A 13,584-nucleotide genomic window follows, 5' to 3' on the forward strand; every position below is an offset into this window, starting at 1 on the left:
GCTGGCGGGGGCCGGCTGGCGGGGGCCGGCTGGCGGGGGGCCCGGCTGGCATCGGAGCGCCAGGCTCACGTTGTTCCTCTGGCAGGCAAGTTTGTGGACGAGCTGGACAACGTGACCTTCACCAGCAGCTTCCTGGGCAGCAAAGACCACGCCGGGATGCTGTTCTTCGCCCCCACCTGCCAGCCGCTCGACGGCCTCGCTCTCCCCTCGCGGCCGTTCCTCTTCGGCCTTCTCATCCAAAAACTGGAGGTGCCCTGGGCCAAGGTGTTCCCGCTCAGGTTGCTTCTACGACTCGGGGCCGAGTACAACGGTGTGTAGACGTGATGGCAAATTGGAAACTCGATTATTGTGGGGGCGAAGGGGGGGTCTTTGTCTGTATCAATAAGTCAATGTGACTCAGTCCGTTTGTCTGCAGTGTACCCCATCACGCCCGTGAGCGTACGTTTTCGGGAATCGGTGTATCGCGAGACAGGACACACCATCATGAACCTCCTGGCTGTGAGTCCTCACACACACGCGCATGAGAGCAGCATCATCTGAATCAGAATGACCTTTTGGCTTTTATTGTTATTCACAGTAAAGGGGGGGGGGGGGCACACGGACATTTCCTCACGCAGCTCTCAAAACGATGTCCAGCGTAAGAAAAAGGCTTCCACGGGTCATCACAAAACATTAAAAGACATTTAATGGATTTGCTGAAATTATAACCTTTTATTGTTATTTTATTTATTATTATTATATTTTATTAGTTATTTTACTTATTTTATTTTAATTTTACTGTTATTGATTGTTATGTTAATGACATTTGATTGTTGTTCAGTAGGGGTGTGGGGGGGTGGGGGGGGGGTTGCGCAAGGACATTTCCTCACGCAGCTCTCAAAACGATGTCCAGCGTAAGACAAAGGCTTCCGCCAATCATTGCAACAGACAAAAAGTCATTAAATGAATTTTGCTGAAATTAATGGCATAAAAAAGCAAATACAATGACGCTAAATTAAATGGACGTAAACACATTGTGCAAAAGAGTCGCTATAACACAGTTTGACAATAAAACGTGTCTTTGTGGGGGACTGGTGACTAGCCTGGAATCCACAACAAGTTGCTTCATGTTCCAAATGCCAATTGCTCTGAATTTGAAAATAAAAATGTACTGTTCCTGTTGCCAATGCCCAGCATGAAACACTAATGTCACATAGTGGCAGAACGTTATAACTCGTGTTTGCACACAGGACCTGAGGAACTACCAGTACAGTCTGGCGTCTGTGGAGGGTCTGAGGATCCACATGGAGATGGGCCACAGCTACATCGACATCCCAAAAAGCAGCTTCAATGAGGTGAGAGGCGCAAGATGGCCGACTTCCTGCTTGGCCGAGGACTGAGCGATTTATAAAAGGTTATTCTAAGGTCTTTATTGGGAGTTGGTGAGGGAATTGGATAGATTTGGGGGGGGGGGGGGGGATCTTTTTGGGGGTGACATTTTTATGGTTCAAATAGTTCTTAAAATTACTGAAAAACATTTGAAATAGAAAATAAAAATTGAGGGAAAACTTCATGTGAAAGCCATTTGGTGGCTTTTGTAGTTTCCTTGTTGATTTGCACAAACCTGGATTTTTTTTGGGGGGGGGGTCACAAAGAAACCGCCGACATGAGCCGAAAAGAAAAGCAAAATCTCTCTTGAATGCCGTTGTCGAACGTGCGCTTTCCAGATGCAGCGGGTGGTGAGCGGCGCCAACGAGCACGTGATCAGCATCGGCGCCAGCCTGAGCTGGCAGGCCGACTCGCACCTGGTGTGCTTCCAGAACGAGGACGGCGGCTACCAGACGCAGGCCAGCAGCATGCCCGACAAGACGCGCACAGGTGGCCGCCGCTCGCGCTCCCGGTCCGAGTGAGACGGCGGCCGGCGCTGAAACTCTTTTTTTTTTTGCTTCCTGTGCTGTCGCAGTGACGGGGGCCAGCTTTGTGGTCTTCAACGGCGCCCTGAAAGCCTCGACGGGGTTCGTGGCCAAGTCCAGCATCGTGGAAGGTCAACACGCTCGTTACCTTGCATGCATGAAAATTCAAGTCCTAATGATTGATCTTTTTCTTGTTTCTAATAGTTTGAATATAGAATACAAACAATAAAGTCTTTATTGTTTACGATAAATAGCCGCTAATGAGATATGAATGAAACTAAATCAACTTTATGATTGCGACACATTCGCTTTTGAATGGGGCTGCACGTTCATCACCAAAATGTTAATAAGCGTCATTTTTATCAAAGTTGTCATCATGATGATCACAATTACCATTTTATATTTTTTATTGTAGATTTCAATAAATCATGCCAAAAAAGGAATTTACCTAAAAATATGAGCTTTACTAAGGTTTAATGGAATAAATAATTCTATTAACGTGTTTTTTTTGTAATTTGTCATTTTATAACTTTTCACGCAGTTCTTCACACGTGCATGTCGTCGTTAATCCCGCCGTAAACAATTTTCCCATCTAAAAAAAGGAAAGAGAAATAAATAAGAACACGAACACAACTTTAAACAATATGAACATTGGGGAGTGATTTCAAATGATCCTAATTCAAAATTAAATTGGCCTTTTTTTTTTTTCATGTACCTCAACAATTCTCAAACCAACCCGTGATTCTGATTTACAAATGCTTCCATTTTGTAAATGTCCATTTTTATTTCCCACCGTATTCGGGATATTTGGTCACAACCATTTTTTGGGGGTTAGTTATTAAATATTTATCTTTTCTACTCCAATCCTGAGATAGACATCCAAAATAAACAGTTCCAAATGTAGAGAAACATTTAAAAATGTATTGTTGCGCTTCCAGTACTGTCTAATGAGTGGGCGGTCCCGTCGTTTATGCAAATGATTTGCATGTTGAGCTCCAACATGCAGAAGGCGAGCCATCGTCATGTGATGCTTGACACGGAGTGATAAAATGCCTCATTAGGCTTTTCTATCCAAATTCCATCGACGGGAGTTTGCTTTCTATTAACTTGGTGAATATCACTTGTCAAGCCCGATGCTGACTTTACCACACGTTGCCCCCTGGTGGTTGGCTGACTACAGATTCTAAGAAAGTGCTTAGCGAGCGATGCAGCAGAGCCCCGCATTGTAAATATAAATCTCGCCAACGATCAGAAAACTGTGATTGTGATTAAAAATAGGATTCGTTGTGCAGCCCCAGTTTTGAACGTACATGTGCAAAACTAAACGGTTGGATTCCAGTTGGCGGACCGAATGGACCACGGCAGAGAACGAGTTCACTTAAACATCGTGATGTTCGCACACTTTCAGATGGTCTGATGGTGCAGATGCCTCCGGAGACCATGGAGGCCCTGCGCACGGCTTTGCGCGAGCAAAACCACTTCAACATCGCGTGCGGGAAGGCGGACGAGACGGACGTCCGGGAAAACGTCACCGTGCGCTGGGTGGACTGGACGTCCTCCGTCAACGCCGGGTAACATTTAATGGAACGCCTCGAACATCGGCCACGTCTTTTGAAGCTTTTTCTTCTTCACATCACATCACGATGATATTCAAACATTCTCCTCCCCCGCCAAAAAAAGATTTTTGCCAGTTTTTCTCTGTTGTCAAATGAACTACTGAAGAACAAAGAATTATTAAAAATAAAAAAGTCCAACTCAAATGATGACTTCCTGTCCAGAATGACGAGCGGCGTGGACGGGCGCAGTCTGGACGGCGTGCGCAGCGTGAGGATGCAGCAAGACGCCGAGTTTGAGTGCGACGGACGCGTCATCAGGTGTTCGGAGGTGACGCGCCGCCGACTCGTAATTTGGCACATCGAAGTGGCGAAGGTCTCCGAGGGTTGACGGCCGGCGTCCTCGCAGGTTTTCTACCAGCCCAAGTCTCCCGGCTGCGGCCTGCCGTCGGTGCTGCCGGCGTGCGCCGCCTTCCAGAAGGAGATCGCGATGGCCGCCTGCGGCGCGCTGACGCGCTATCTCGCCATCCTCGTGGCCGGCGCCATCAACTCGTTCAGCCTGCGCGTGTCCACGCGCGAAGACATGGTAGGTTGCGCAAGAGGCCCGAGCAGCGAACGCTGCCACATTCATATTGTTTTGGAGCAATTCTTCTTCTTGTCTGTAAAGATGCGCATTTTTGAGGAACGAAACACGACGCAAGGTAACAAGATGGTGTCCATGTGTCATGTGACCAGCAGTTGACCAATCACAGCGTTACCCTGCTGAAACAGAGTAGAGTTTGGCCAATCGGTGATTTTCAATGTTTTCAATGTACTATACGATGGGGGCGGGGCATCACATTTTTGCATTTCAAAATTCCTTCTTCCTGGTTGATTTGTGAAAATTGGGAGCCTAAGACTTACAAAAAAAAGTATTTTGTAGCCATATGCTAAACCTAGCAGGGAGTCCACCATTTTGAATTTATTTTGCGAATTGCGCACCAATTTTGGCCTTTTGCAGAGGTAATACGAAATTTTTCACACACATTAGGCCTGCCAATAATATTTAGATTTTTATAATTTCTTATTTGTTCGACAGAAACGTGTCCCAGGTTGCGAGGGACCATAACTCATTCACTGCCAATGACGACTATAGACGTCAAAAATTATTTTGAATTATTTCTATTAGTTTAACATTTTTTCCCACTTTTGTTAACAAAAGTATGAAAACCTAGAATTTTTTTTATTGTACATTTAGAACAGAACAGAAAATTTGTGATTAATCGTGAGTTAACGAGTGAAGTCATGCAATTAATTACGATAAAAAAAATTAATCACCTGACGCTCCTAATCTTTAATTATCTTTTATTTTTATTTTTTTAAATTGCATTAGGCGATATTTTTTTTCCAATTATAATTAATCCCATTACTTCAATAGTTAACTCATGATTAATCACAGATTTTATATCTTCTAAATGTAAATTTAAAAAAAATTCTAGGTTTTCATACTCTTGTTAACAAAAGTGAAAAATTGTTAAACCAATAGAAATAGTTTAAATGAAAAATATATTGAAAAAAGTATGTTTGCGTGCATTGCAGGTGGAGTATCAGGCAGGTTCGGGCGGCCGCCTCCTCCCTCAGCGCTACATGAACGAGCTGGACAGCGCACTGATCCCCGTCATCCACGGGGGCGGCGCCATCGTGCCGCCGGCCGCCGTGGACCTGGAGCTGCTCTTCTTCATCACGCACGCCATCTAAGCGAGGACGGCGCAAGCTCACACCAACAGCGCCGGAAGAGGACCACACCTCCAGGTGGCCTCCAGGGGGAGCCGCGAGCAAACACTGACCACCACCCGGCCACAGGTGTCCCCCCCCCCCCCCCCCCCCGCTCGCGCGCCTCGCCCAGTGTACACTTGAGGGGTCGAGCAGAAGGCGCTCGCTCGCCCGCCCGCCGTTTTTGCTCTCTTTGACTCCATTCTGAGCATCAAAAGCAAATGTGGACAAGGTCTCAAAACGTGAATGTGTCGACATTTGATTGACAGGTGACGTTTGCGTGTATCCCGCTCCAACGACCTCTGACTCCCTCATTCGGGTGATTTGAATTCAAATATGAAGGCACCACATTTACGTCTTCGCTTTGCCGCTTGTCCACAAATGACCAAAAAGAGAACATGACAAGCTTGACTTGTTCACAGGAACTTTCTGGAATGTGTTCAAGCGTGTGACACACAACAAACAAGTGCGCAAAGTGTTCCCGCGCATTTCCAATTCAACCGTCTAGCAAAAGTAGTGCATTTGGCGCCCTCTTGCGGCAATGTTGAAGATAGCAGAGAGTCTTGATATAGGCCAAAGTAGTGCATTTGGCGCCCTCTTGCGGCAATGTTGAAGATAGCAGAGAGTCTTGATAGAGGCCAAAGTGGTGCTTTGGCGCCATCGTGGAGCATCTACAGGTGATTTCAAATATTTTTCTGTGGTCATCAGGAAATGTATGCTATTTGTTGATACAAAATTGTTTTGGTTTTTTTATTTAAAAAAAAAGAAAAAAGATTGAAGGTAAGAAACAAGGATCTGTCCGTTTATTTACTGCAGATGCCACAAGGTGGCAGCAAAGCACTACTTTTGCTATGAAGGAACCTCATTGATTGATTGAAGGCAATTTTATTAAATAGTTGGTGAAGCCCCGCCCCCTCCACACACACACACACAACTGTGCTGACGCTTTTTTGATCATGAATAATTATGAATGTAGCACCACAGCAGCTTTAAACCCGTGTGGGGTTCAAAGGTCACACGGTCACCAGCGGCCCCGTCTTGGCGACGCCCGTGACGGAACAGAATCGGACCCGAAACCGGACGTCTGGGGGGATCGAGCGCGTTCGGCGCCGTAGTGAGGCCCAAGTCTCACTTTTGTTGTCGTTTTGGTTGAATAAATCTGCTTCGGAGAGATGATCTGTTTGTTTTTGTATATGGAAGATGTATTTTTGGAATCGGGAGTGTCGAAGTTTGAACGCACGCAAGCAGAGTTGATATTTTTGATAGGATGTCGTCGCATCCGTACGGTCACGTGAGTGGCAAAGACGGAAGCGCATTCCATAAAACGCGTCGATATTACGTGACGAAACCGGATTGAAATCGGAGGCAAATGTATTGAGAAACAAATAAAACTGTAATCAACACTGATGATTTTTTTTCCCTCTCGTGAATGTATCACACGTTTAAAAAGATTGTTGGTGCCGCCTCATTGATTGTCTCCTTAAATGTATCAATAATTGACAGTTTACAACAAATGCTGACAATTTTGAAATTAAACCTTTTTTTTTTTTTTTTTTGTTAGCTCAAACTTTGACTTTATTGTCAAGATGTGTGTAGAGGGCGTGTCCCGGCGGCCTCCCCCAAGGCGTGTGCTCTCCCCTCCGACCTTCATCCTTCATTCGCAGGCTGCGGGTTTTGCCGGCAACATGAGCGGCCGCGTTGGAGATTTGAGCGCCAAACAAGCTGATTCGCTAAAGCAGGTAAAAAAAGAAAAAGAAAAGATTGCTGCTTGTGTCAAGTACGTCTTACTGGTCATTATTTGATCGTTAGAACATAACAAATCTTTCATTTGTGTGTTACTACTTTCCTCCGGAACAGGATTAGGGCCAGTGAAGAGGGGAAAAAGTTTGGCAGGATTCTGACTTTAATCTCAGAATCTGAGAATAATTCCGTAATTTGACTTTCCCTCACTTTTTATTTTGGTAAAAAATGTAGGCTTTCTGGGAAATTTCAGTATGTTCCGATTATTACTACTTTCCTCAATAGTGTTTATTTTCCTCAAGTACTTCTATATTTAAGCTTAACTATATTTCTTGTTTAGGGTTAGTCAACTTTTTTTTTTCTTATACCAACCGTTTGCTTTCCTTAACTATTTTGTTGTACTTTCCTTGCTGACTTCATTTATTCTTGTTTTTTGTCCACTATTCGCGTCTATTTTTTTGGGTTCTAATATTTTTCCAATTTCGCAGCTGAAAGTGCAAAGTTGATCTTTTTGTTTGCATTTTCAAAGTCGCTTGTTGGATGTGTTTGCAGTTTCGTGACCGCATCGGGGACATCCTTCCCCAACTGCCGGCACAACATGACCACTACTTGCTGCGCTGGCTCCGAGGTCTCACGCACGCACGCACACACACACACGCACGAACTTTGAGTAGAGATAAGATAAGGAGGATTAAAGATCAGCAAGACTTATCAAGCCTTGTTGGATGAAACTTGATCACCAGGTTGATGTTGACTTGAAAAAAGCAAAAGTACGAACGATTCACGGTCGATGACGTTTGTTTGTCTTGTGACGTCGACGTTTTGCAGATGAAACTCAAAAGTGGCTCGCATGTTTTGTTTTTTGTTCGTCCGAGTTTCCCCGAAGCGCAAATAAAGCTCGAGTTGTTTTTGACAAACTTGACATCGCGTCCACTGACTTGGTCAATTATTATTATTTGTTCAATATTTGCACAAAATGGAGGATGAAAGTCCACTTTCCCGGTTCAAGTGAAACGGGTTTGAGATCAGCATGGGAGCTTTTGGGGGTGTTGACCTTCCAATACACAACCGTTGGGAGACTTTCACAAGTTTCACCGGAAACCTTCAAGCGCTTTCCAGTTTCATCAAACTTGGCCTTTTTCTTGCTTTTCAGTCTGCTTTACTTTTGTGCTTTTTTTTTTTCTTTTCAATTATTCAATATTATTTATTGCTGTTGTCTGTTTTGTTTTGTGTCATTTGCTTTCCGAAATCATCCTGTGTTCTTATTTTCATCATTTGTTTTTTTATCAATAATTTGTTACTTTACTCAATTATTTATTCTTTTTTTTTCTTTTGTTTTTTTTACAATAAACTTAAAAGGGAAGTCAACATAAATATTTTTGGGGATAAACAAATGTACTAGCAGCCAATTACAGCTCAGCTTGCCAACGTCACATGACCAAACACAGAAAACAGGTAAGCCGTGATTGGCTGTTACCTGAGCAATGGTGATGATGTCATTTTCAGTGGACAGCGAGAGACAAAATGGCCGCCCCGATGTCGCTTTCTTCAACTGTTTCCTTTTTATTTGTTAGTCATCTTTTTTTCCACTGCGATTGGCTGGCGAGCCGTTGAGGGTGCGCCCCGCCTCCTGCCTGCCCCAAGCCAGCCGGGATAGGCTCCAGCACCCTTGTGAGGACAAGCGGTTAAGAAAATGGATGGATGGAACTTTTTTTTTTTTCAGTTTCGTCAATTTTCACCAGTTGTTACGTCATTTTCTTTCTCTTCATTCTTTGCTTTTTGTTTACTGCTTATTATCTTTTTTCTGTTTCATTTCTCAACGTATCTGTTGTTGTTGTTGTTGTTGTTCTTATTTAAATGTGTTGCTTTTTCATTCCAGCCCGAAGTTTCAATGTGCCCAAAGCTGAAGTGATGATCAGGAAGGTAATTTGTGTTATCGATCAATACATTTCGCCTCGTCTTGTTGTTTTCGACTTCGATTGTGTGTGCGTTGCAGCACGCGGTCTTCAGGAAGAACATGAAGGCGGACACCATCATTTGCGACTGGACGCCGCCCGAGGTTTGCGACGGCCGCGTTCTGATGGCGCTGCCGTGACATCGTCATCATCGTCATCGTCGTCTGCCGCCGCAGGTGATCAGGCGCTACGTGTCGGGGGGCATGTGCGGCCGCGACAAGGAGGGCAGCCCCATCTGGTACGACGTGGTGGGCCCGCTGGACCCCAAAGGGCTCCTGATGTCGGCCAGCAAGCAGGACTTCATGAGGACCAAGTTGAGGAACATGGAGATGCTGCAGAGGGAGTGTCGGAAGCAGTCGCAGCAGGTTTGCACACGGCTCGTCTCCTTTCCTTTTTTCCTTCTTTCCTTCCTTTTCTCGCGTTGTGAGGGTCTCGCCACCTATTTTCCTCCTCTTATGTCCTTGCTTCCTTCTTCCCTCCTCCCTGACAGTGTTTTTTTTCTCTCTCTCTCTCTCTCTGTCAGCTGGGCGTCAACGTGGAGTCCATCACGCTGATCTACGACTGCGAGGGTCTGGGCTTCAAGCACATGTGGAAGCCCGCCATCGAGACGTACGGCGAGGTGGGTGGCCGCCCGGCCGGCGCGGCGGCCATTTTTGTTTACGCATGTCTGACAGCGCGTTCGTTGCCCGCGCAGATCCTCACCATGTTTGAGGACAACTACCCCGAGGGGCTCAAGAGGGTCTTTCTCATCAAAGGTAACTCCTTTGAGCACTTTGTTGAACGTTGCCAGATGTTGCCAGATGTTGACGGTGTTCTTGCTCATCGCCGCAGCTCCCAAACTCTTTCCCATTGCCTACAACCTGATCAAGCACTTCCTGTGCGAGGAGACGCGACGCAAGCTCGTCATTCTCGGAAGTAAGATGACCGGCACGGGGGGGGGGGGGGGGGGTTGGGGATTTCAAGTTGTCAGGTTCAAGCAACCTAGAACACTTCGCCACGCCCTCTCTTTTTATTGTATTTTTACGAGTTACATAGCAGTTGCTGTTCTAAAGGGGAAGGGGACACACATAGCAGTTTTTGTCAGGGCTGGACTGCTGTGGTAAAATGTGGGAAAATAATCATGAAAAAGCACTGCATCGGCCCCAAAAGAGGCCGGCCCACCGGGCATCTGCCCTGTACGCCAGATGGCCAGTATAGCCCTGGTTGCTGTTCTAAAGGGGGAGGGTACACACAAAAGCAACTTCAAAGCAGTCACGAATCATCGTGCAGATAATAATGTAGACGTGTTTTTCTTCAGCACTGAAAGGTTCAAAGTCAAAGATTTAAAAGTTTAATCGCAAAATATTCCAATCGTCGTCTTGCGATAAGAACACACTTCTTGTTTTTGAAGATGAATGCTCACTTTTACTTTCTTCACAGAATAAATGCTTAAGAGAGAAAATATGGGGTTAATGGATGGACATTAATCCTAACGCATGTCAATTGATGACTTTTAATGACGATATTAAGTAACTTTGATGTCAGTGCGCGGTCAAGCAGATGAGAATGTGAAAAGAACACGGATTTAGGTCACAGTCAGTCAAAATGAGAGATGGACCGATGTGTTTTTTTAAGGGCCGATACTGATTATCGGCAGTCGGGGAGATAACCGATATTTGAAGCCGATATACATTTGCAAAAAAAAAACATGGTGTCATCATTTTTAATAATGAATTAATAATAAAAACTGCAGCACTTGACCGCTTAAATGCCTTCAAGGACATGTTTATTAAACAGCGTTTGGGATTTGCAACATGTTTAGCTAATTCGCTAACCGTTCACCCGCACACTAACTCCCAAATAGCTGCTAATTCGCAAGCTAACCGTTAGTTCGCAGGCTAATTGCTGCTTATTGGGCATCAAAACAAAAAAAGAGGCCGATGCCGATATTCATAAAATGCCGAATAGCGGATTATCGGTCTATCCGTAATTCAAAGTCTGCCTAGCAACAAGTGACGCCGGTCGTCCCCCGTGCGAGCAGGCAACTGGCAGGAAGTGCTTCGGAAACACGTGGACGCCGAGCAGCTTCCTGTGGCGTACGGCGGGACCCGGACTGACCCGGACGGAGACCCCGGCTGCAGAAGCATGGTGAGCGCACGCGGCGACGACGACGGCGACGGCGATCATAATGATTGATGATCCGCAGATCAATTACGGCGGCACGGTGCCGCGCTCGTACTACATCCAGAACTCCATCAAGGTCCAGTACGACAGCACGGCCACCGTCAGCCGCGGCGCCGTCTTGCAGCTGGACTACGACATCGGCGCCCCCGGCAGCCTGCTCAGGTTCATCTTTTGGCTCATATAAAGGTAGTGCTTTGCTGCCATCTTGTGGCACCTACTGAGAATGGCAAAACCTTCCTCGTAGATTTTCACTCTTTGTCTGCACCTGTAATTCCTTAGCACTGAGATAACACAAGATGGCGCCAAAGCACTACTTTCACATTAGACCTGAGCGCACAAGATATTTCCCTCAATTACAGCGGAGGAGTAAAAAAAAAAATTTCAAAAGGGGGGGGGGAGGGAATGGCAGGCAAAAGAGTTGAAAGAAGGGTTGCGTGCACCCGGCAGGTGGCAGTTCGCCAGCGACGGGGCAGACATCGGCTTCGGCGTGTACCGACGCACAGCGCCCGGCGGCCAGCAGAAGATGGCGGCCATGTTGGAGGTCGTTCCCAGCCAACGTTATAACGCGCACTTGGTGCCCGAGGATGGCGGGGTCACGTGCCCCGAACCTGGAGTGTGTGAGTGCAACGCGCGCGTCACTTCATTCATTTGAGAAAACTTTGGTACGTTTTCCACACACAAAAAAAAAACGTACTTTTCAACATATAGTACGAATAAATACAATCGAGTACAAGAAAATGAAGCACAAGACAGCAGTAATTAGAATATTTCCTTAAAGGTAATACATTATATGAATTAAAATATCAGACAATTAATAAAATATTAGAAATGTTATTAAAATATCTGAAAATTACTTACATTGAAATGATCAGAGGGTTAATTAAAATACCAGGAAAATTAATTAAAATTAAAATATCAGAAAATTAAATTAAATTAGAGCAAATACAGCAAAATACAACCAAAGAAACTAAACTACGGTGAAATACAATAAAAGAAAATACAATCAAGCACCAGGAAATACAACATAAGTAAAATCCCAAGAAAATACACTACAATACTTGAATATACAAAAGTACAAGAAAATGCAGTGAAGTAAAGCTACCAGAAAATTGTAATTAAATTATATGAATTAAAATATCAGAGAATTCATTAAAATATCAGGAAATTAACTCAAATTAAAAATATCAGAAAATTAACTCAAATTAAAATATCAGAAAATTAACTCAAATTAAAATATCAGAAAATAAAACGAAATGATAGCAAATACAGTAAAATACCAGCAAATGCAATTAAAGAAAATACAATCAAGCACAATGAAATACAATCCAATGCCAAGGAATGCTATAAAAATAAAATCCCAAGAAAATACACTACACTTCTTGAATATACAAAAGTACAAGAAAATGCAGACCAGAAAAATCTAATTAAATTCCAAGAAAATTCAATACTAGAAACTACAATGCACTAAAACTAAAAAATACACTACAAGTAAAAGCAAGTACCACAGAATACAACAAATTAGAATATATAATACAAAAAACACAGTAGGCACACGAACAAATACAGCAAAATAAAATAAAATACACTTAGATACCAGAATACACAGAACAAAAAGATAATATAGTGGAGTGAAACACAAAAAGTACGATTAGCAAAAATACAAGGAAATAGCCCAAAATGTGATTTTTTTTTCTTTCCTTCAAATCAAATGAATGAAATCCAATTTGATGAAGAAACGCACGCAAGAAAAACAACCTGACTTGAATCAAGTGTTTGTTTTTGTGCTTTTGTGCTTTTGTGTTTTTGTGCTTTTACGCTCGCAGACGTTTTGTGCTTCGACAACAGCTACAGCGTGCTGCAGTCCAAGCGGCTCAGCTACACGGTGGAGGCGCTTCCGCCGTCGCCATGACGACCGCGATGATGGCGACCTCTGCGCTCGCACGCTTTGATGCTGCCGATGGCGGGAACGTTTGCTGTGGCGCTCTTTAATGAGGCGCACCTGGCCTCGACAGTGTACCTAATGAAGTGGCCGCCGAGCGTGCGATCAGGCGATGTCTCAAAATGGTCGACAATTGGTCTGAATTCCTGCAGTTAATTGTACGTAATTGATTTCCTCTGGCGTGTCGACAACGTGACGTCATTAATAGAACGAGCGCAAACAATAAACATACGTCACCTCCCGCGCTGAAACAGCCACGTTTTGTCATTTTTTCAAAAAGTTATCAATGGTTTCAAATGTTGGCCATTCCTCGTAAATAAAGACAATTTCTCCTGACTTTCACAAATGAAAGACTTTTTGCAGAACACTGAAGCGCTTCATAAAAATCATCTTCCACGAAAAATACCACAAGATTATTATTTTTCTCAATTACTATTTTAAATAAGTGCCAAAAATTACAAACATGACATTACAACAAATTCTAATTTCTGTCAAATTGATGTTCAAAATAAATTTATGTAGTGCTCAAAAACAGCCCCAAGATGGCGCTGTCGGCAAGGCCAACGCGCGGTCACGCCAATTACGTAAGC

At 44.3% G+C, this 13,584-nt stretch overlaps 2 protein-coding genes across 7 annotated transcripts in view; both read left to right on the forward strand.

Annotated features, from left to right (window-relative positions):
- Positions 1–6,370, forward strand: part of zfyve16 (zinc finger, FYVE domain containing 16) — a 17,753-nt gene extending 11,383 nt beyond the window's left edge. For all 4 annotated transcript variants that reach the window (XM_086097669.1, XM_086097670.1, XM_086097672.1 and 1 more), the window contains exons 10-18: positions 86–310; positions 416–498; positions 1,230–1,334; positions 1,707–1,857; positions 1,943–2,023; positions 3,301–3,463; positions 3,671–3,776; positions 3,855–4,031; positions 5,024–6,370. In XM_086097669.1, coding sequence (XP_085953795.1) covers positions 86–310; positions 416–498; positions 1,230–1,334; positions 1,707–1,857; positions 1,943–2,023; positions 3,301–3,463; positions 3,671–3,776; positions 3,855–4,031; positions 5,024–5,182 — 1,250 coding nt within the window. In that variant the 3' untranslated portion in view covers positions 5,183–6,370. The remainder of the gene's footprint in view (positions 1–85; positions 311–415; positions 499–1,229; positions 1,335–1,706; positions 1,858–1,942; positions 2,024–3,300; positions 3,464–3,670; positions 3,777–3,854; positions 4,032–5,023) is intronic.
- Positions 6,371–6,660: 290 nt separating this feature from the next.
- sec14l7 (SEC14-like lipid binding 7) lies at positions 6,661–13,245 on the forward strand. Of its 3 annotated transcripts, XM_086097679.1 has the most exons (12): positions 6,673–6,936; positions 7,490–7,565; positions 8,817–8,860; positions 8,934–8,996; positions 9,069–9,257; positions 9,416–9,511; positions 9,587–9,647; positions 9,724–9,807; positions 10,913–11,019; positions 11,078–11,217; positions 11,503–11,672; positions 12,879–13,245. In XM_086097679.1, exons 1-12 carry the CDS (start codon positions 6,784–6,786, stop codon positions 12,962–12,964), a joined length of 1,269 nt encoding a protein of 422 aa, XP_085953805.1. In that variant the 5' UTR covers positions 6,673–6,783; the 3' UTR covers positions 12,965–13,245. The 3 variants fall into 3 exon arrangements, with proteins under 3 accessions (XP_085953804.1, XP_085953805.1, XP_085953806.1); XM_086097680.1 differs by lacking the exons at positions 6,673–6,936; positions 7,490–7,565 and adding an exon at positions 7,574–8,104; XM_086097678.1 differs by lacking the exon at positions 12,879–13,245 and having other exon boundaries at positions 6,661–6,936; positions 9,416–9,647; positions 11,503–12,517.
- Positions 13,246–13,584: the final 339 nt, after the last annotated feature.

Source organism: Leptonotus elevatus, chromosome 15 (genome assembly GCF_054856555.1).
Source record: "Leptonotus elevatus isolate MCC_2025b chromosome 15, RoL_Lele_1.0, whole genome shotgun sequence".
NCBI classification, from domain to species: domain Eukaryota; kingdom Metazoa; phylum Chordata; class Actinopteri; order Syngnathiformes; family Syngnathidae; genus Leptonotus; species Leptonotus elevatus.

What these genes read in the sequence shown, in the direction of transcription:
- sec14l7 (XM_086097678.1), top strand. Translation starts at nt 6,784, where the DNA reads ATGTGTGTAGAGGGCGTGTCCCGGCGGCCTCCCCCAAGGCGTGTGCTC. An exon ending in CTTGCTGCGCTGGCTCCGAG is followed by an intron (nt 7,566 to 8,816) that starts GTCTCACGCACG and finishes TTTTCATTCCAG; the next exon opens with CCCGAAGTTTCAATGTGCCC. An exon ending in GAGGGTCTTTCTCATCAAAG is followed by an intron (nt 9,648 to 9,723) that starts GTAACTCCTTTG and finishes TCATCGCCGCAG; the next exon opens with CTCCCAAACTCTTTCCCATT.